The sequence below is a fragment of the Notolepis coatsorum genome (assembly GCF_963971535.1).
Source record: "Notolepis coatsorum genome assembly, chromosome: 7".
Taxonomy (NCBI): Eukaryota; Metazoa; Chordata; class Actinopteri; order Aulopiformes; family Paralepididae; genus Notolepis; species Notolepis coatsorum.
Genome location: NC_140171.1, coordinates 67,028,828 through 67,051,569, shown reverse-complemented (window position 1 = coordinate 67,051,569; position 22,742 = coordinate 67,028,828). Strand labels below are relative to the sequence as shown.

Sequence of the window (22,742 nt, the reverse complement as noted above, 5' to 3'; positions counted from 1 at the left end):
TGTTGAAAAAAGGACGGCATCACTTTTTTCAAATTGGCCTGGTTGAAATCACCAGCTACGATCATCACCGCGTCTGGATGTTTAATTTGGTGTTTGTTGAGATGATCATGTAGCTCCGCCAGCGCTTTGCCGGTGTTCGCTTGTGGAGGGATATATACAGCGGTCATGATGACCGCGGTAAACTCACGGGGGAGATGGAACGGACGGCACAGAATTGAAAGATGTTCCATGTCTGGGGAGCATGAGCGTGAGAGAACATGCACCTCTTTGGGATTAACCCAGCCATTGTTCGTGAGGAGACAGACCCCACCGCCGACGCTCTTGCCGGAGGCTGCCGTGCGATCCGCTCGTAGGACGGTGAAGGAGTCCGAGGGAGAGATGCCCCGGTCCGGAGTCGCTGGCTTGAGCCATGTTTCCATAAAACACATGATGTTAGCGTCTCTCACCTCACGTTGGAAGCGGACCCTCGCTCTCAGATCATCCATCCTCCCCTCCAACGAACGTGCATTCGCCAGAAAGATGGATGGAATTGCTGGGCGGTAAGCAGATCTTTTTAGCCTCAGCCTGATACCTCCACGTTTCCCTCTGTGCCTCTTCCTGCCGGTTCCTTTGTCTTTGTTGACGTTGTCCCGCCTGATCTCCGTTGGCCATTCTAGGCATAAAGTGTCTCCAAACTCCTCTTTGAGTCCGGAGTTTAGGTCCATAAGTGTCTGGTATGACGTACCCGCCAGTGATGTTTTAATAAAAAAAAGTAGAAAAAACAAACATAATAGCTAAAAGTGTGCACAATCGTCGCGGAGCTAAACCAGAGGCGACTGACCGGGGTCGCGCCATAGTGAATACGTTTTCCCGTAAGAATTCAACACCTTGACAGCATGATACCTTTCTTGGAAGTGCGTTGTTTATTAACTAAACAGAACCTCATAATCAGATGTTATCAAATTGTATTGTCCTTGCTATCGTCCTTCTGCTATTCAGTCCAAAGGTGGTCAGGCCTGGTTGTTAGCCAAAACTCTCCTTGTGTTAGCCGAAGCTAATGATGATGTGACATCCTTTCCCCCCCCCCCCCTCTCTGTGATGAGAGGAGGGAGTCTCTTCTGTCTGATCTCAGTCCTAGTCAGATTGTAGTCTGCCCTTAGTCTGCCTTACACCCGGAAACACTTCGATTTATAGATCTTCGCCATAGCAACGACGGCCCCGCCCCTCTCCTGGTTGTCATGCGACGCGCTGTCATGACAACTGCTAATAACCTTTCACATTTCAAAACGCAGTTTCTCATGATGTCAAACCTCTCCGCCTCGCTCCTGTGTCTCCTGCCGCTGTATCAGCTTGTTGTGTTCTTGATCGGAATGTAAACATTCTGCTGGCTAACACTGACTGCCAGCCACTAGACCGCTATTCTTCCACCGCTCAAACCGTCAGCATGCACATTTCGACCTCTCTGACCCGGCCCCTTTAGATGCGGTCATCTCCCCCCAATCTATACATCACATACATTGAAAACCACCACAGATTTCTCTCATTAGGATGGCTTAGAGTAGACGACAGAGTACAGCAACTTGCAATGGGCCTGGTCTACAAGATACACTATACGACTAAGGTACCCATGTACATGTCAAAATACTTCCCAAAGGTCAGTGAATACCACGACCACAACACCAGAGGAAGCTCAACAAATCATGTTAAACCCAGATTCGGCTCAAACAAGGGACTAAACACGTTTTGCAATTATGCCACATCAATGTGGAACGCCCTACCCAAAGCTGTAAAGGAATGTGAATCCCTATCCACATTCAAAACCGCTCTTAAAGAGCACCTACGGGAGGCTGCAATTCGAAACTGGCCACCGTAAATGTCCAAACCCCCCACCCCCACCCCCTCCTAATAGACAGTCTCCTCCCCACCGCATGTATATATTCTCTCCCTGCCGTATGTATATTTCTCTCCCACCCACCCACCCCCTCCAAATGTACAGTCTCCTCCCCACCGTATGTATATTTCTCTCCCACCCACTCCTAATGTACAGTCCCCTCCCCATCATATGTATATACTCTGTCAGGATCTATGGGTAACAGTACTGTATATTTGAATATCGTATATGTCACAAATGTAACAGTACTAAATACCTGTATGTCCCTATGCCATAAATGTCATGTATGTTGAGTATGTCATAAATGTCAATATGAATAAAAAATGGGCGACCCTGATGTAAACAAGACAAACGTCTTTCTCTGGTCTGCATCCCCTCCCTCCGGTCGGGGGGGTTCCAAAATAAAAGAGCAACGTCTATAGCAGCGGAAATACGTTTATTTTGTACATTATCTAACGTTAACACGAACCTAAACTAACGTTACAACTAACCTAAAGTTAGTTTAGGTTCGTGTTAACGTTAGATAATGTACAAAATAAACGTATTTCCGCTGCTATAGACGTCGCTCTTTTATTTTGGAACCCCCCCGACCGGAAGTTATTACCCTCGTTATCTGCTTGAGTGTCCGGTTGTTGGTTAGCTCCGTTAGCGTGCAGCATATCAACACCAGCCATGGGAATACTGTTTTCTAAATTGGGGAGGCTTTTAATCGTCAAGGTAAGAGGATTTTAAGTCATGGTATCCATAAACTTCAATCGGTTCGGATCCTTTGAATGAAATGAGAATGTAAACAAACACGGCGTCACGTTAGGAAGTATCTGACGTATCACTGACTGCGCCCCGAGAGGAGTGGTTCGGCAAAAAATAGTTCAGAGTATATCTGCTTAGAAAACGTAATTGTCGAATTCAATTATTTTTTATTTCTCCATGTGGTAAATACACAGGTCACAACATGTTTACAGGAACGTTTTGGAGTTGTATTTGGAGTGTATTTCGTGACTGTAGGGCACTGTAGGCAACGTCAGGGTACAAGTCTGACCCACTTCCAGTGATGAAGCTAAGCTACGCTAACGGAGCGGCTGTTCCCTAAGCCTAACGCATGCACAGAGACAACAAAGGTATGTATCTTCTTGTTTAACTCCAGGGAAGATGGCAAATAAGCTAATTTCCCAAAATGTTGGAGTTTTCCTTTAACGGAGCACCCACCTGGCGGCTAGGTGGTGCAGTGGGCAAGGCACACCCCACCAATGCTGGAGACGCTGGATTCGAGCCCAGCTCTCCACATTGTTTTCAGTTTGGCTGGTCGTCCGTACTAATACAATTGGCAGTATTAGGGGGAGGGAAAACTGATGGGTGGGGATCGGACGTTGTGGACAGCGACTCCTACAGGTAGGTTGGTGCGCCTGCGCAGTAGAATCAAGAAGCGATGGGGGCGGTGTCCCTCCAAAGCGCAGACCCCTGATGCTGAAAGATCGCGCTGCGCAGGTGAAAAGATGCGACGGCTGCTACCTCGAGTATCGGAGGGGACTTGTGCTATGTATGGCTTACACGTCCACATTGCAGCCGGCTTGTGGGAGGCATGAAACAGCGTTCGAGATGGGGGAGGGTTGAATTGGACGATACGAAATTAAGATGGGAGAAAAATTGAAAATGGGAGAAAAAAGTGGATCAAAAAAAAGGGAGCACCCACCTCCTGTTATAATAAACATAGGGGGGTGGTTGTCTCCCCGGTGTGTTGGTAGCAGAGTCGACTCTCAGGTTGAGCCCGGGTCTGACCCCTGCTGCCCGAGACTATGCCCCCGCATCTTTCATGACGTCTGCCAATTGTGTCAAACTCTTTCTCTGAACCTCGACCCCGCGGGATTAATAAATTGGCAGGGTCAGGGTTTGTGGAGATTGTGACATGGTGCACAGCATACCGGAACACCCTTTCCGCCGGGATACTGTTCTTACAGTAAGCCCCTTAGGCGCCTGTCTAGTCCGCAGTGCTCCGGGCGCAGGTCGAGTTCTACTCTTGGGACCTGTCGGCCTGGATTGAGGGATCAGCCTCCTTGGAGGGTTGTCTCCCCGGTGCGCCGGCTGGCCCCACGTTATTGTGGGGGGGAAACCTCCTTGGGAGCGCTTCGGAGCGGCGTGCCAAGGGGAGAAGGGCCTTCACCTGGGTTAGGCCCTGTCCGATACGCTGGCGATGTGGTGTCACCAGTGACCGTCTGGTGGGGTCTCGATGCCACGGCCTCATAGACCTCACCAGGCCCCTTTTTTCAGGGGGTCCTAGCCCCGGGGTGGCCTGAGGCTGGGACCTCCTCCACGCTCCGCTGCTACGGCCTTGCCACAGGGTTGGGGTTTTCACTCCGACCCCGCGATATTGGGGGCTGTGACGGGGGTTTTGCTCACGTCCGTTCCCTGGTGGCGTGTGGGATGCGCGGGCGTGTGGGATTCGCGGGCCCTTCTAAACAAAGGTAAGTCCCACGGTCTGCTCACCCTGTGCGTTTGAGGCGCTAAACCCTCTTCGCACAGTCGTGTCTGATCTCCCTCCCGTCCCTCGCTAGGGGGGGCCCCGATCCTCCCCGGTTCTGATGGTTGTAGGGGACCTCAGCTGGTGCATCTGTCGGGCTTACGCTCTGCTCAGCTCTTGTGTTCCAATAGAGCAAAGCGTAAGCTATTAACGAAATATAATGAAGGTTATCTTATAACCCTAGTTATATGAGTAATAGCGAGCGCTTTGCTCTGAATCACTGAGGACCCCACGGTCTTCCGTTTCGGCGGTGAAAGACTGGGGAAGGTGCTGTTGTATGGCCATGACCCCGCTTTATAGGAGCGGATGTGGGAGTGGTCAGGCAGGTGGGCAGGTGTACACGTGGTGAAAGCTTTCATTTTAGGATATGATTAGATGGAGCAAAGCGCTCGCTATTACTCATATAACTAGGGTTATAACAAGATAACCTTCATTACGTTCCTGAACATTTAAATCACTTTTGTTCCCAGTTACATTTCCGTTCAAACAAAAGTATCGTTCTTTATCGGGTTTTCATTTTTGTTTCCCGAACTGGTTCCCTCCCCTGATGACAGGTCAAGCTTTGATCCTGCGCTGGCAGGGTCATTAGTTCATTAAAAAAGAAGCCCTCTGTTTGAATGGATCTTAGTGCCAAGTGGGTGGGCCCAGGCCTACCTTGCCTACCCCTGATGTATTTCATTGTACACCCATAGCTACACCTTATCTTATGCAACAATGCTTACCATAAAGAAAAATAATGTCATGAATTGAATGATGTAATCCTTCTGGCAACACTTAGGAGCAATATTTCTTGCAATTGGAATAACGATTGCAAACTGTGGTTTAAAATGAAGACTATCATGACCTTAAGGGATATATTGAACATTTGGTAGGCTAACATAAAACTAGGCCTATATCACAGGTTTACAAATTAACTGAATTCATAAAGGTGTGCATTTTTCTCCCTGACTGTTGATGAGTAATGTTTTCATTGTACACTTTGTCATTGTGGTTTATTGACTCTTTGGACTGAGATGGACTATAGCCTTTGTCTGTCACAAATGCTGGTGACTGGTCCACAGCAATGGTAAAGTGTGGGACAGAGAATGAAAGATAGATACTGGCCTTTTTTGTTTTGTTATTATTGAGCTCAACACTGCCACCTTGTGGCTATTGTTGAGTAATAAAGGCTCTATGGACAGTCATGATAGGTGTGTAAAAGACATTCAATAATGTAAATCCCTGAGATTGGAGGCCCTATTATTGCATATTCAATGTATATATATAACATGAATTCACACATCCACAAACACCATTTGTGACTTAATTTGTTGCCGTTCTATAACTGCATGTATCTATCATCATGGCACCTCCAATAATTGCATGCAAGTAATAGAAGATATTTTCACATTGCTGGATATTTTGTTCATTATTCCCATTCAATTAAAGCTGAACTGTGTAATTCTGTTAGGAAAGATTACTCATGGAACAAGCATTTGACTTTATTTTTAATAATTAGTACTCAAGCTTATGTCATCATAAATCCAAACTACTACCCCCCCTCTGGTGTTTCACTGTGGTCATTGCCATAATGATAATTCGGTAGACATCATAATGAAACATGTGTCTTTGTATAATAAACTAAGTATGGATAGCAAACAAAACTGTAGACTCTGCGCATGTAAACAACGCAATGAAACGGTACATTTCAAGGGAGCTTTCTAGTTTCAAACATTGTTCCAGGGAGGGCGGCTGGGTGGCGCAGCGGACATTGCGCTCGTCACCAACGCAAGAGACACCGGTCTCGAATCCGGCTGTCAGCGGAGGCTTGGGCCGGCCGTCATACTAACTCAATTGGCAGAGTTAGCGGGAGGGAAGTCGAAGGGTGGTAGTCTGGTCGTTGTGAACAGCGACTCCTACATGTCGGTTGGGGCGCCTGCACAGCAAAGTCAGGAAAATGGCGGGGGCAGTGTGAGCCTCCTACACATTACTCCTCACCAAATGAGAGTCCACGCTGGCAGGTGAAAAGATGTGACTGGCTGCCTCCACATGTATCGGAGGGGACATGTGATGGGCTTCTATCCTCCCTACAACCGGCCAGTGGGGGGCACATGCGAGCAACGATCAAGACAGGGGAGGGGAGAATTGGCACGGCTAAATTGGGATGGGAGGAAAATAGAAAAAGGAGGAGAAAAAGTAGATAAAAAAAAGAAAAACATTGTTCCAGGGATTGTTTCCTCTGAGGATCATTTATTCAGTTATGGCCATAAACACCCCTTTCTCTGAGGTTAAAATTCCCTTCCCAAAACTACGTAGTACAGCTTTAACAGGTACCTTTGAGGTTATCTCTACACTAGGTGCTGTTAAACTTTTAAAACTATTATTTCTGTGGGATCCAGGCAGCTTTTGTCATGTTGGGACACGTCAGAAATAGAACCGCACCCCATTTTTGGTCCAGGGTCTACTAATGTAAATAATTTTTTGTGTGTGTGTATATATATAGTATTTTCAAATAAATGTAAACCTATCCATGATTCTCTTCTCACTTTATCTATTCTATTTTGCGAGGCAGCATAGCATTTAGAGAAGTAGGTTTGTAACTGAAAGGTCACCTGTTTTAACTCCCCAGAAAGACTGGGGAAATCTAGATGCCCCCCCCCCAGTGTCAAGGTGTGTCATTGAGCAAGGCACTTAAACCTCCAACTGCTCCACTTGAGCTGCTCAGTTCCCAGTGGCAGAAGGCTGTGGTTGTACCAGATAGGTCCCAGGTGTGGGCATGTATATGTAGAACCCTCCCGCCCCATTGCAGCTACTATCCTCCTGGGTCATCATTACTGTAAGTAGAACATGTTTTACTGTAAATAAAAATGTGTTCTAGCTGAGTCAACTTGCCCACAGAATAATAATTAAAAATAAATAAATAATATATTACACAGACTAACTACAGTATTACCCCTACATGCTAAGCTGGATGCCCCCTCCCCCTGCAATGGTTTGGCCAGTTTGTATCAAATGTATTTGTTCCACTGATACAGAATAGGATACCTATGATAATGGACAGTAAAACACAACATTCCATAAATGTTAATATAAATTAACGGCTCGAATGTGATATTTTGTTTAATATATTGAAATATTTCAATATAGAGTTTTAAAAAAAAAAATTGTCCACTCGATTGCGTTGGGGATTTTCTCTTCCTGTGTTTTGTTGACGTCCTTTCGACGCGAGAGAAATCGGGGGCGGAGGATTTCCTGTGTACGGCAGCGGAAGGATATCTCTCTTGCCGCTGTTCAGTGTCGTTGAATTTGAGGAGATTTCCTTTAGCGGCGGAGTGATATGAGCTAGTAGCTGCCTATGCGATTCAGTGAGAAGTCGATGTGAATTTGCAGCAAGGGGAGAACATGGCGACTTCACTGCATGAGGGGCCCGCTAACCAACTCGATCTGCTCATCAGAGCAGGTAACGCATCGGAATTTATTGATAACCTCGTCCCAGGAGTGATCGTTGAAGCGCACAGGTTGCTTTTTAACGGCGACCGCTGTGCCCCATTCCGTTAAGTACTTTGGTGAAGTAATGGAGGGCAATCAGGAAGTGATCACCTTGGTAGCAACCTGCATGGCGTTGCTACACGAATTCTTCACACCCGGTTTAAACTGCAACATTTTCTGTTTGCCTTTCCATGCTGCACGTATAGATGGTAATCTGCATATAGTTCTATCTGCATATTGGAATTGGTGTTTATCGCCTCCGTATTTTTCATAATAACTGTTTTCAGTTTGCTACTGCGAAACCAGGAAGTGCAAAGATGTTGTCTTTCCTACGTCTTTGCCACGCTGTCTGAGTCGGAAGGGCATGTGGACTATTTACCCACAACATGTATCTGTTTTAGAAGGTCAAATAAATGTGAATTGTTGTTATTGTTGCCATATTTTATTATTTCGTCATGGATGTCCCTCGTTTCTTACGTTTAAAAAAATTGGGTAAACGGTAATAATCCTCATAATTACATAGTAACGACCCCACAGCTACCACAATTGGTCAATAATATTATATACTGTTGTGAAGTGTCTGCCTTTCGTCCACTTAATGCGTTGTTTTTGGGTCTGGTTTCATTTCGTTATTATTTCTTCGGTTACGTTAGTCTGCCCTGCTCCGTTATCCCGGGATCGCCCAGCAGACTTGCTTTCTTCCCCGTAAAGTAATTTGCTTTAACGGTGATATTCACTCGTAGAAACTCAGCAAATGCGAGTGTTATTTAACCGCATAGTAGTTGAATGCATTTATATTGTTTAATGTCTGGTGCAAACGAAACGTGTTTTATGTATTGTTTAATTGCAATTTGTCAAGTATTTTTGGTCATTCTGATGGCGGAAGCATTGCTGTGCGTGGGGGCGGAGTGTGTGTGATTTACATGCTCATTAGTCCAACAGTGTGAGGGAGGCGTGACACAGCCTCGCAGGAAGGCGGGTACTGTTCGGGGAACGAGCCAATAAGCTGCGGGGCGGGTGTTGAGTGACGGGGGTTTGTGTGCGTCTTCGAAGAGAACTGGAGGGAAAGGATGAAGAGTGTAAACACGGAAGTCATAAGGGACAGCACTACTTTCTGTCGGACTTGCTGCTTTTCTTGGCGCTACTAAATATTTATACAAGATACCATTTATATTCTAGCAAATGGTAATGCAAGTGAAACGATACAAAAAATATGTTTATGTATTATTGATATGTTCTGCATTTCCAATCGTATAACAGATTTATGTCAGGACATTACGGTTAGATTAAAAAGCGCAGGATTAGTCTTATTAAAATATTTGTATATATGTTTTAACACTTTGTTGTACATTTAGCAACTATATAGGTGAATACACTGGACGCTTTTACTAACAGCCTATTGGTGGGCTTATTACAGCGCTTATGCCTAGTTTCAAGGCCCACCCTGCAATTTATAGGGTCTCTGCTGTGGTGCCTACTCTAGTGTGTTGTGTTTTTGTGAAGGTCTGAATGAGTGGGACAACCTATAAATAGCCCTGTTCTCTCCCGTTGCCTCAGTCAGATAGCCAAACATGGACAGGGTAGTTTGCAATGCGATATCATCATGCCCCCCCCACCGGTGATTGACAACAACAGCAGGTGCCCTGGGTGTCTTCTCAGTGTGCTAGATGGGATGCGTACCATTTCCTTAACAACAGGCTGAATACCATTTTAATAGAAAGGAATCCTTCCTTAATTTTCCAACTTAGCTATTTGTATAGCACATACCAGTTAAATATGGGTTGGACTTGGGTTCTACTTCCTTTTCCACCAGTTACTTTTCAATGAAATTATGTCAGTGGGCAGCTGTCTAGTCATGGTGGTTTCTATGACAACCTTACCCGGAACCATCTTGGGACTTCCTACATCAGGCGGGTACAGCTTGGACTCTTTGATTATCCCATTTGGGTCATGTTGTGATATCCTGGTCCAGAGACTACTACCTTAATTTAAGGAGGCAAGGGGTTAAACCATTCAGGTTTTTAACAGGGTACTAACTTCCAAGTGTTTGCGGCTCATATTGACTGTTTAGGTCACAATATCAAAGACCTAGGCTCTGAGGATCACCAAACCGGTTTTAACACAAACTACAAACTAGGCATATCACAAGGGGGCGCCAAATACTTAGTGTTAGTCTATAGTGTTTGCTTACTATGTTGATGGGATTGCAGGTGTGAAGGTTAACAAATGGCTTTTTCCAATGTTTTGTTGTCATGCAAATGTTTTGAGTAAATAAAATGAAGAGCATTTGGCAAGTGAAGCACCAAAGACTTGTTCCAAGAGGTTTGGCCAGTTGTTGTTTTGCACTCTCCATGTAGACTGACACATTTTTTTATTTATTTTTTATAAACGTTTGTTTGTTCAGTGGAGGCATCTGTCCATGGCAGCAGTATCCACTGCTCTGACAAGACCATCGAGGCAGCGGAGGCGCTGCTACACATGGACTCACATTGTAGCCTCAGAGGAGATCGCAGTCCAGGTAACCCATATTGAAAATACTCAAAACGGCACAACTAAAGTTATGTTAACCTCTTAAGCCCTAGCCATATTTTCAGAAAATTCACCTAAAAGTACATACCCAAGTAAATGGAAGATTGCTCCACTTCTTACAAGGTCCATTTGCATGTTCTTGGTATCTAGGGACAATCTATGGACCTCAGGAAATATATTCCCAGTGTCAGAAATATTGTGTCTGTTACTATGCTTGAGTAAATTGTAAGGAAAATATAAATTATTATTTGTTTTGTTTTCCATCTTTGACGGTGACCACCATGCTAACATTGACAAAGTGAAACATTTATTAATTCAGCACCTTCTTTTTTGATTTGAATCTTTATTTCGAACATGCAATGAATACAAACAAACAATAACAAAAAGCAAAACAACTCAATCTGCATGTTCGAAAAGGAGTAGGAAGAAGTATACACTTATTTAATCCTACCCCTTTTCTATTACTCAAATGAGTGTACTATTTTAAACATATTCTTGAGATCGAGTGTACAAAAAATCTAAGCAAATGAACAAAAGGCAGATGATTTACAGGTTTTTTTGTAGATACAGTACTGAATTTTACCATCCAGAGTTCCGGACACATGCAATTTGAAATATGAATATAGAATATCAGGCCTATAAACAACCTTATTATGGCCAAGTCATGCATCTATGGATCTAAAGATCCTCTTTTCAATCGGAGTTAAATCTGGATTTGGTACCGCCAGGCGCACGTTACAGGGCAGCAAATTCCGTGAATGAAATCTACTGTAAGTACAGTTACTTTATTATAATATCCATAGCTTCGTAATTTTTTCCTAGACGTTCACAGAAAGGTAAAGAAACAATATATGTTTTATTTTATGGCAATGACGTTGAGGTTTGTTCGACCTGTGAGATATAATCACGATTTTCATGCCAATATTTGTTTTTTCACGTCAAGCGGCTGCAGGTTTGACTGCGGCTGGTCACATGGCTGACCTCCAAAGCTTTTTTTGGCAATCGAAGCTTCGGGGCCGAACTTCGATTTTAATTCGAAGCTTCGGCCAATGCACCTACAAAAGCAGATGATTACAATTAAATTAGCCAACTTGGTAACACATTAGTCATAGCAGCATAGGCATAGCCTTATGTTTTGTGTGGCGTCGCCGTCATGTACAACGATGCTTACGTTTTTTAGGTGATTTGACAAAGTTGTTGTAGAGTTGTGATATGCCATTTTCTTCTGGCATATCTGGCACTCGGCTTTTTGAGCATTGTCTTTGCATATTTTAAAGTGTAACCACACGTCTGATGACTTCTTCGTCGACATGTCTGCTGCACATGTCCTTGTTGTTTTCAACACAGATAATCTCCACGTGCTTGTTGTAGAGAGGTGGAGTCGAGGCGCCGCTTACTTTTGTTTAATTGGAATGGAGGCGGGAAGGCGCCGCTTACTTTCGTTTCATTGGAATGGAGGCGCAAGATTTTGGAGGCAAAAAAAAAGTTTAATGTTCGAAGCTTGTGCCATCGAACGAAGCTTCGAAGTATTTAAGACAGCCCTTGGCTGGTGTGAGCAGTGTAGTTTTATGAAATGTTGACGTCCATCAAAAGCCCATGGTCTCCTCTTTCTTAGGACTACAATGATTTCATGACAGTGCCATGTCCTCGCATAGTCACGTCTAAATCATCCGGTTTCCGATGCAATGCGCTGAGATTTTTATGAGCTCATATTTCACAACATTGGTAAACAAACGTAGTGCTGAAAATATACACTTTGACTGCTGTTTTGATAGGGTTAGGGTCTTTACTCTTGGCTACATTTGAAAAAGAAACACCATCAATTAACCGTTAATACGGACTGTATTATTGGATATATTTGTGATGTGAAATCAATCTCGGCCCGATACCAGGCCGATCAGGCTTAAGAGGTTAATAGTGCGTCAGATATTCATAGTAGGGATGGCACGATACCACTCTTTCATGTCCGATACCGATATCACAGCCTCGAGTATCTACCGATACCCATCCAATACTGGCCCCCTTCCCCGCTCTTAAACAAAAACATATGTTTATCCTAGCCATCTATAAAACATCATGCTTCATCATTTTTTTCGCTGTAGTCTCTTATTAACTTATTAACTAAAAGATTTGAACAAAATAAAAAGCAGCAGCACTATTGCATAACATGTATGCCAGGGCTATTCAACTAAATTGTTCAGGGGGCCACATTGTCAGAAACCCAAGGGGCCAGGGGCCGGACTGCCACGGCGCCTCCCTGTGCTATGAATATATGTACACTTGACACAACACGCAACCACATTTTCACAACTTTTATTTAACTACATTGCAAAAGTAGTATACTTTTCAAAAAAAAGTGCTTCATTTATGTGCCACATCTGCAACATCTCCTGCAGAAAGTGCTTCATTTATGACTGTGCAACAACTGCAACATCTCCTCTTCAACATTTCAATATAAAAATAAAATAAAAAACAAACAAGTGCATGATGTGCATCTGAACATTCTAACATCAACACTTGAACAAAAAAACACATTTATAGTGCAGCTGAGCTTATGAAAAAGTGCTTCATGTCTGTGCAACAACAGCAAATCACAGCATCTTATTAGCACTTATTGTCCACTCTTAACTCTCAAACATCAGGGGGGTGGGGGGCAGACAGGCCTAGCCTACATACACACATCTAATGAGAGCGATTGCACTTCTTTGACTGGGCAATGGCAGAGAAAGAGGGTTCATAGGAAGTGAGGGCTACCCGCAAACAGTGATGCAAATGCTCATTTGTCAAGGAGGCACGTTGCTTGTTTTAATGGCATTCATGTGAGAGAAACTGGATTCACAGATATTGCCAGCGTTTTTATTTTGGGGAATGTCTTGACATGAATACACTTTATCCAAAATGTTGTGGTGGATTCATTCTCAAGTGCCTGCTTCAGAGCAGATGATGCTTGCATGTCAATTATTTCAAGTTGCAGGAGACCTTCATCAATGTGAAGTGATGCAAGGAACTCTTGTCCTTTTGTGGAAATAGCAGCTACATTGGCAAATGGGTTGCTCACAAAATGCATCAATTCTCTGGACATGTCAAATTCATCAAATCGACTTGCAAAGTTTTCCCTCAATTTATCAATGAAATCTGTCATTAATTGAGTGACTTTTGGCTCAATTGTGCGTGTTAACGTTGACATGAAAAGAAAAAAGAAAAAAGAAAAAAAAATATTAAAAGATTTTTTTTTTTTTTTTTTTTTTTTTTTTTTTTTTTTTTTTATTATCATGTAATCTTTGGCGGGCCGGTCAGAATCATCCCGCGGGCCGGATCTGGCCCGCGGGCCGCCAGTTGAATAGCCCTGATATATGCTATGTATTTCTTCCTTTAGGGCCTAAAGGAAGAAATGCATAGCATACATGTTATGCAATAGTGCTGCTGCTTTTTATTTTGTTCAAATCTTTTAGTTAATAAGACTACAGTGATTTCATGACGGCTTCCTGTCCTCGCAGAGATTTTAAAATCATTGGCAAACAAACATAGTGCTGAAAATATAGACTTTGACTGCTGTTTTTATTGGTTTATGGTCTTTACTCTTGGCTACATTTGAAAAAAACTCAACATTTAGAAATAAACGTGCACACTTGCTTGTCCTTATTTGGGATAGCCGTGTCGGAGATAAAATGCCTGTTTGGCAACATGAAGCGAGCCTAAGCATCGGAAACCTACATTTTCAACAACAGAAAGGGGCTGGTCGTCCAGCACAATAAATTTGGTTATTTTCTCTATCAGCTTTGCTTTGTTACCGTCTGCAGGGAGTTTCTTGTGCTGCTGCGGAAAAACTTTTCCTCTTTGCATTCGTTGCCTGTATGAACTCTGCATACTCCCTTTCCATGAATCTGCAGTGTTGAAGTTTGCTGCTAGAAATACTTGCGTTGCTGATATTACACTCGGCTGTGTCGTGTTATTCCACTAGAATACATGCGAGTCCTCTGTCTGTATTTGTTTGACTGTCTTTATTCTGTTCGCTCCGTAGTTCCACCATACAGATCTGTCATTATCCGCTCCTAGTCTACTCTGCTCCGAGTACCTGTCCGTGACCCCAGTACGGTGGCCTGTACTCCGTGTCGTATTTGCGCACACACATTAACATAACACCACAGGCTGTTTTGCCTTTTTCTTCTTTGCGCTTAAAATAACTACACAGCTGACATGATCGCAGCGTGCTGCTAACAAGTTGACTCACAGTTAGCTAACACTAACGTTGTCACGCTACTACTGTTCACATGATGGCACGCTTTACGGCATGTATCTTCCTGTTTTTCTGATATCCGATCCTGTGAATTTGGCCAGTATCGGACCGATACTGAGTATCGGATCGGTGCCATCCCTAATTCATAGTCGAGTATTTTCCTCAAAGTGTTGAACCACAGCCGACCTTTCACATACTCACCTCTGTCTCTCCTTCTTCTACCAAGCAGTGTTCTTTGTCCCGCAATGTGTCGTGACGCCGGACTTCCTCCATGCGGCCATGCGTCCAGACGTGATGTCGGAGACCGTGGTGGAGGTCTCCACGGAGGATGTGGAGATGGAAGTGGGCCTGCTGGAGGAGCCCGAGCCCGTCAAGAAGAGGAAAGGTAAGAAGGAGACGCACCATCACTGTTGGGGCTATACGAGTGACGCACCATCACTGTCTGGGCTATACGCGTGACGCACCATCACTGTCGGGGCTATACGAGTGACGCACCATCACTGTCGGTGCTATACGAGTGCGACAGTGACATCTCTGGTGCCCCGTTCTCAGAACCAGAGCGTAGAGCCATATGAAATCCGTTTTATTTTTTTCCAAATTCCATTTTATTTTTTTCCAAATTCTGTTTTTTCCGTTTTAATATTTCAGAATTCTGTATTTTGCTTTGTACGCTCATTTTTCCATCAGAAATAGTGTCTAATAAGTGGGAATGAATAAATGTCCACAATTTAATAAGATATAACAGTCCATTTAATAGGGCTGTCTTAAATACTTCGAAGCTTCAAAGCTTCGTTCGATGGGCATGGGATTCGAATATGAAAATAAAATTCGATTATTAAAAATAAAAAAAAAGAAAAAAAATAATATATATATATATTTTTGCAAAATCAACTCTGCCTCTCTTTGTTAACTACAACAAGCAATGCTGTTTGTTATTTAAGATGAGGTCGGACTCGGCACTGACAGATTTGTGTTCATTGTGCTGCTTTTATAAAGCCTCAAATGACGGCTTACAATATTTCATGAAAGCAAAGTGTTTTGTTTGTCTAAGATTTAAAAAGGTTTAAACTTTACAGCACTGACAAAGTTGAACAAAGTGCTGTACAAGTCCCACAACATAAAAGAAAGAAAGTATAAAAAAAAAAAATGTAATTCTTTTGTTTTATAGTTGATTCCATTTTTATTGCTCAATTCCGCGATTCCTTCCGTGATCGCGGATTCCATATGGCTCTACCAGAGAGCAACGTTGCAGTGTTCACAATAACTCCTAGATGATGTTCCCTTACGGTTCCTTTCCTCCCCCGCTTTAGAAATAGTTTTCAATATCTTACTGTAATGGTCATTGGTTATGCATTTTTCAGCCTCCATGTTGAGAGAGACTGTTCTTCACTAAGCTTTTCACATATTCATAACAGCTATTTTGTCGATTTTACTGAGGTTCATGTAGTGATATGACGATATTAAATAAATATCGGGTACAGTTGCCTTAACGATACACTTCTGAAACGTATAGTGGACATCGCGATGTTTTGCACAAACACTGTATTTGGATGTAAGCCTAGTATATGTTGTCATGTCAGTTTCTAAACCGCCGCGGCTGAGATCAGACTTGCTTTAGCGCTGCGCTTTCCTCTCCCTCTCACAGAAAAAAGTCACACACATTCGCCTAATTTACGTCACTGTACGCACACATACACACACACACACACGCACACACACACCCAGAGGGGGGGGCATGCATACAGTGGGAAAGCGGCATAAGAGAATACATCATAATGTTTCATGCAATTAAAGTAAATATATATTTAATACACATGATGTACACTAGGGCTGACCCCTATTAATCGATTAGTCGACTAATCGGTCCAAAGGAGCCGTAGTCGACTGGCCAACCTCTTAGTCGAATATAATAAATAAATAAAAATATATATATATATATATATTTTTTTTATCATTCTTTCCAAAAGAAAAGAGGCCTAGAAGCGAAGTCGACCAATAGTCTACTAACGGCAAATTTTGGCCAATCCTAGTCGACCATCCAAATCCTTAGTCGGGGACAGCCCTAATGTACACACACCTTTACAGTGTTTTGTTTACCAGTAGGATGTTATAACATTCCTGATAATAGAAATTATTATTATTTTCTCACAGTAGTGTGTGTGTGTGTATTTTTGTCTAAAGTGGATAAAAAAAGACAGTACTGTGCAAAAGTCTTAGGCACCCAAGAGTTTTTATATAAATTGTCTTGGATGTTAATACATTTCTGTCAGTAGACTACTCTTTTAGATCTTTTTTAAAGCATCTTCGTTGTTTAATGCAGACTATGTTGCAGGGACTATTTATAATCATCATGTTGGCGTGACTATGCATCAAAGGGTTAAATCAAGCATTTTTAAGTGCTTTACAGTAAATGTAAAAATATTGCGATATCATTTTGAGGCCATATCACCTAGCCCTAGGTTCATGGGTTTTGGAGGGAAGGAATCTTGGGTACTTTAACAATTGGTTTTAACAAAAAGAGCTCTCACCACCACCACCACCAAAGTACTCAGGTCTTGAACGTTTTATAATTTCAACTGCAGTTCCACAATACTTCACCATTTTTATCACCTCAGAGTATTCTTGACTGATGTGAAACTATGTTTATGGAAATTCTACATTTTAGGGAAAATTCTATGGAGATGGGTTTGTGACTGATGCTCTCCCGCTTCAAACCAAGACCTATATAGGGATGGCTAGGCACTACGTCATCATATTCCAAAACACCACTTCCATGTCCTGTTGCTTCCAGACGGGATATTCAAAGGCAGTAAAATGGTGCAGTGCTGTGTCCCATGTTGCAGCAATAGAAATGATGTCAACAAAACAGTCTCTTACTACCGCTTTCCTCTGTTACTGTTTAAAAAATTAAATAATAATAAATAAATAAGTTATACGAGTTGACACCCTTTTTCACAGACTTTGAGAAGTCAGCGAAGTAGGATGTCACAATAGAAAGGGTGACCGGTTCCTGGGCTGTAGCCATTGCTGTTTAAATTGGCCGCATTAGACCAAACATGCTAGTGGACACGGAAGTAATTTGTGACGTCACACTAGCCATCCCTATAGCTCTTACAGTCCCTTGAAGACAAACCTAGAGCACCATCTGGTGGTTGAATGTGCTGTTCCAGCCCAAGTTGGCCTTTCTAGTCAAAAGAATTAAGCATGTATCAGTCAGTTCTTCTGATGGAATAACTTAATTTGTTTGTCTCTTTGTAGCCGGACGGAGGCCAAAGACGCACCAGACGTCGGTGTCCAGTGGCTCACCGGACCTGGGCATCAAGAAGAAGCCTAGAGAAGGAAAAGGTACAAAAGACATCTCTCTATTCTTGCTCTATCTGGACAAACTACATCTTGAAAAGTAGTTTTAAGGTGTAAGTGACATAGCATCTGGATACTAAGGGGTCATTTGTGTGTGTATGTTGTCCAGCGGGTAGCACCACCTACCTGTGGGAGTTCCTATTGGACCTGCTCCAGGATACGAACACGTGTCCCAGGTACATCAAGTGGACCCAAAGAGAGAAGGGCATCTTCAAACTGGTCGACTCCAAGGCCGTATCCAAGCTTTGGGGCAAACACAAGAACAAGCCGGACATGAACTACGAGACCATGGGTCGGGCTCTCAGGTGAGGATGAGGAGGGTGTGTAGTAGGTAGAGGCTCTCGGGTGAGGAAGAGGAGGGTGTGTAGTAGGTAGAGGCTCTCAGGTGAGGATGAGGAGGGTGTGTAGTAGGTAGAGGCTCTCAGGTGAGGAAGAGGAGGGTGTGTAGTAGGTAGAGGCTCTCAGGTGAGGAAGAGGAGGGTGTGTAGTAGGTAGAGGCTCTCAGGTGAGGAAGAGGAGGGTGTGTAGTAGGTAGAGGCTCTCGGGTGAGGAAGAGGAGGGTGTGTAGTAGGTGGAGGCTCTCGGGTGAGGAAGAGGAGGGTGTGTAGTAGGTAGGGTGACCAGGTGTCCCCCTTTTGGTTGTACTGTCCCACCATTTGACCAAATGTCCCGCGTCCCTCATATTGAGAGGATGTCCCTCTTTTCGAAGCCAAAAAAAACATGTGTCTAAAAGCCCCTCCCTACAGACAGTAAATGTAGCAACCCGCCTCTTGTCCACACACATTGCTCTGATTGGTTATAGTACTTTAGCGCGCTGCTTGCCTGCTTGTGACGTGACTGAGACTGAGTCGTGACGCTACCTCATATCGCAAATCTGATTGGTCAAAAAAAACACAACAACATTACAAGCAAACTAGTTCAAGATGGAAAGCAGTAAAAATAAACGGACCTGCAGTTACAACCAAGACTGGCAAACGACACATGACTGGGTGAGGCAGATGGCAGGCAATCCGCAGCAGGCTTTCTGTGTCATAGTTCATTTTCAATTGCGCATGGAGGAGAATACGACTTGAAGCGCCACAGTGGATGTGAGTCTCACTTGAAAGTGGCTCACCAAAAAGAAACATACGTTTCTTTTTAAACCAAACAATGATAGCCAGACGGACAAGGTCACTGCAGCTGAGATAACAAGTGTCTATCACACAGTACAACACTCCCATTCATACAGGTCAGCCGACTGTGGTAACCTTTAACCTTTGATTTAAATCTATTCGGTGAAGACCATGGCAGTTATTCTAATATAGAAACACAATTTATTTGTATTATTATTTTTGTATTATACTACACTGTTTTCCCTAGTTCTGTGTTAACAGGGAATATCAAACACAAGACATTCCTGTCAAGTGATGACGTTTGAATATTTAAAACAGATGTTAGGTGGTATTTAATTTGTATTTATTTTGATTTAACCTTTAACCTTTGATTTAAATCTATTCAGTGAAGACCATGGCAGTTATTCTAATACAAAAATGTACATTATCTATCTGTCCCACTTTGTCCCACCAAAATCTTACTGTTGTCCCACTTTGTCCCACCAAAATCTTACTGTTGTCCCACTTTTGGACTTTTTGCATCTGGTCACCCTAGTAGTAGGTAGAGGCTCTCAGGTGAGGAAGAGGAGGGTGTGTAGTAGGTAGAGGCTCTCCGGTGAGTGAGGAGGGTGTGTAGTAGGTGGAGGCTCTCGGGTGAGGATGAGGAGGGTGTGTAGTAGCTGGAGGCTCTCGGATGAGGAGGGTGTGTGTAGTAGGTGGAGACTCAAGTGAAGAACAGTGAGTATGTCTAGTAGGTGGAGGCTCTCGGGTGGAGTGTGTGTAGAGGGTTTATGCAGGAGAGGAGGGTTGACTTGTATCCCTTTTGTCTTTGTGTTCAGGTATTACTACCAGCGTGGTATCCTCGCCAAGGTAGAGGGACAACGGCTGGTCTACCAGTTCAAAGAAATGCCCAAGAACATCGTCATCATCGACGACGACAAAGCCGACGTTCCCAGTCCTGACGATCTGATTGGCTCGGAGACGGTAGCGTCCTATGAGCGTGTGCTGCCCTCATCCGACATGCTCCTGCAGGTGACGGAGCTTTCGACCTCCAAGAGGCCCAACATCCTGAGGGGCGGGAACAGACCCGGAACGGTACACTCCCCTGTTGCCAAGGGCAACAAGATGGCAGCGGGGGGAGGGGCAGCGGTGGCAGCAGGGGTTCCGAGGATAGTGACCGTTTCCACTGCGCCAGACGGGAGCCAAATGCAGCACACTCACACGGCTATCATCCCTACTGCCGCTGGGCCCAGGTTAGACTTCTGTTTTTCAATAAGCTGTGTGTTTGTGTTTAGGTTAGGGCTGGCTACATTACACATTTTTTTATTTTGATATACACTATCTGCTTGCATAATGACTTATTACAGGTAGAATCTGTAATGCAGTCAAACAGCGACCTCTAGGCAAAAGAGCCCTCTTGGTATTGCACTTTGTTGTTTTGGTTTGATATGTGGGTTGGAGTTGAGGGGGGGGGGGGGGGGAGGTTATTGCTGGCTACATCTCAAGCTCTTGCTTGAAGAAGACCGGAAAGGTCGGTCGAAACGTCGTATCTACTGCCTTTTTGTCAATTAAAACACCTTGGAACAACAAGTGAGTTGCGAGCCCCGCTTTGTTTTATACATCTCAAGCTCTGCCAAGAGAGGTCTGGAGAAATTCACTGCCCCTTGATTCTGATCATCAGTCGCAGACCCCCGAATTGCTTGGTGCCCACATTGATCAAATAAAAAAAACTTAACTAATTTGTAAAATATGTTATCAATACTTAGTCAGACAACATTATAAACATATAAATGTGTGCACGGACTTCGCAGTACAGAACATTGAAAGTTTAACTTTCATTTCTAGTAGTAGAGTAGATTTAACTTCATGTGAAGGAAGGGTCTAGTGGTGATCTTTTGTGTTTAACCCCTTAGACACTGGAGAGGAGCTCAGGATCAGTCCCAACCAGCAAAAGTATGTTTGAGTGATGCGCTAAATAACAGCAACATTGATCTGTCAAATAGAAAAGTGACAGAAGGTAGGGCTGGACGGTATGGTCAAAAATAGAGATGTTCCGATACCATTTTTCCCTTTCCGATCCGATTCCGATACCTAAGCTTTGGGTATCGGCCGATACCGATATTTATCCGATACCGGTGCATAAAAAAAAATTAAAAAAAAAAATTATATAAATTATACTTTATTTTTTTTATTTTTTTTTTAGATACTGTTATACTGTTTTTTTTAGTAATAACTAGAACGTATGGTATTTATTCAACAACAGGTGATTGTATAGATTTGTATTAGTATCATTAATCAATGAGTATGGGCTGCAGCACTGCAGATATACCCTACTCCAATGATCCACACGGACATTAAACGGTGTTGCACTCGCTACTCAGTGGCTCTGCAGATATACCCTATTCAGTCTGTAAGCTAGTGGCAGATAGACCGTTCATGTTGTGATTTTTGATGCAAAATAAATATTCAACATTCTCTTTTGAAACTCCGCCTCAGACTCTTATCCTTTGGCACTTGCTGTACTTTGCTTGCAGGTCTGCAGCCATTATTGCTGGATTATGTGAATAGCACCAACTTTAGACACGGTAACGTTATCAAGCTAAGCTAACTGACCTAGCTCGCCTTCCCGCATCGACATTAAGATAACGTTAGTAATAGTCAGCTAACGCTAGTCCGTAGCTACTTAACTTAAATACAATTCACCGTGGGTGCATTATTGTTGATAGACGGTCACGGACAGTGTTAGGTCCTGGAGAAAGGACAGGCGATCATCTGATTTGATGTAACGTTAAAAGCGGATGTTGTTCCAACTAGCTATCTTTCCAGCTAATGCTATCATAACACCAGCCAAACACATCCCGATTCCCGTCCGAGCTCCCCGTCACACCGCACTGTCGGGGACAATGGAATTTAAGAAAGTGTATCTGCTGTTAAAATGACACAGCATCACACTTTAAAACATGTTCATTTTATAATCCTCACTCTCCGCAGGACTCGGCAGGAGATAAATTACATCATGGGATCGGAGGCTAGAATTTACGTGTACTCGCCGATACCGATACTAGCATTTTAGGCAGTATCGGCGGCATTTCCGATACTAGTATCGGTATCGGAACAACTCTAGTCAAAAATGTATATCACTGTATAATTTGAAGCATAGACGATAACGGTATATATCACGGTTAGGGCTGTGACGGTACGCGAATACGTACTGTACCGCCTCAATGTGGTCCTCCGGTACAGTACGCGCTGTGCACCGAACGATTGCAACGGTACGGAACCTTTTTTTGCTGAACTTAATTCCCCCCGGCCCTAATATAACGTGCACAACCAGGGAACAAAATTAACTTTTTGACTTACCAGCCATTTGGCTGGTAGATTTTTAAAAACTACCAGCCAGGCAGATTTTTTAACAGCCAAAAATTTAAAGTAGCTTTTTAGTATATCGCCATGTGTTATTATTACTATATAATACTCTCATATGCTATTTTCAATTAATATCATAAACAACATAAGGAATATTAGCATAATTTTTAGTGGACTGAAGGAATGAGTCAGCGTTAATAGTTTTAAATGCAAATAATTTATTGAAACATAGAAGTGGGGTCGGGGACACACACACTGTTTCAACTCACCACCCCCGCATCATATTGTAGTCTAGTCTGTCTTCAA

General features: G+C 43.4%; 1 protein-coding gene across 7 annotated transcripts in view; it reads left to right on the top strand.

Annotated features, from left to right (window-relative positions):
• Positions 1-22,742, top strand: part of LOC311232210 (ETS-related transcription factor Elf-2-like) — a 109,749-nt gene that overhangs the window by 72,015 nt on the left and 14,992 nt on the right. For 3 of the 7 annotated variants that reach the window (XM_084318930.1, XM_084318934.1, XM_084318928.1), the window contains exons 4-8: positions 10,258-10,371; positions 14,846-15,004; positions 17,878-17,964; positions 18,089-18,284; positions 19,910-20,323. In XM_084318930.1, coding sequence (XP_084175056.1) covers positions 10,258-10,371; positions 14,846-15,004; positions 17,878-17,964; positions 18,089-18,284; positions 19,910-20,323 — 970 coding nt within the window. Of the gene's footprint in view, positions 1-7,695; positions 7,825-10,257; positions 10,372-14,845; positions 15,005-17,877; positions 17,965-18,088; positions 18,285-19,909; positions 20,324-22,742 lie in introns of those variants that run through there. The other 4 variants (XM_084318931.1, XM_084318929.1, XM_084318933.1 and 1 more) reach the window with 3 other exon arrangements.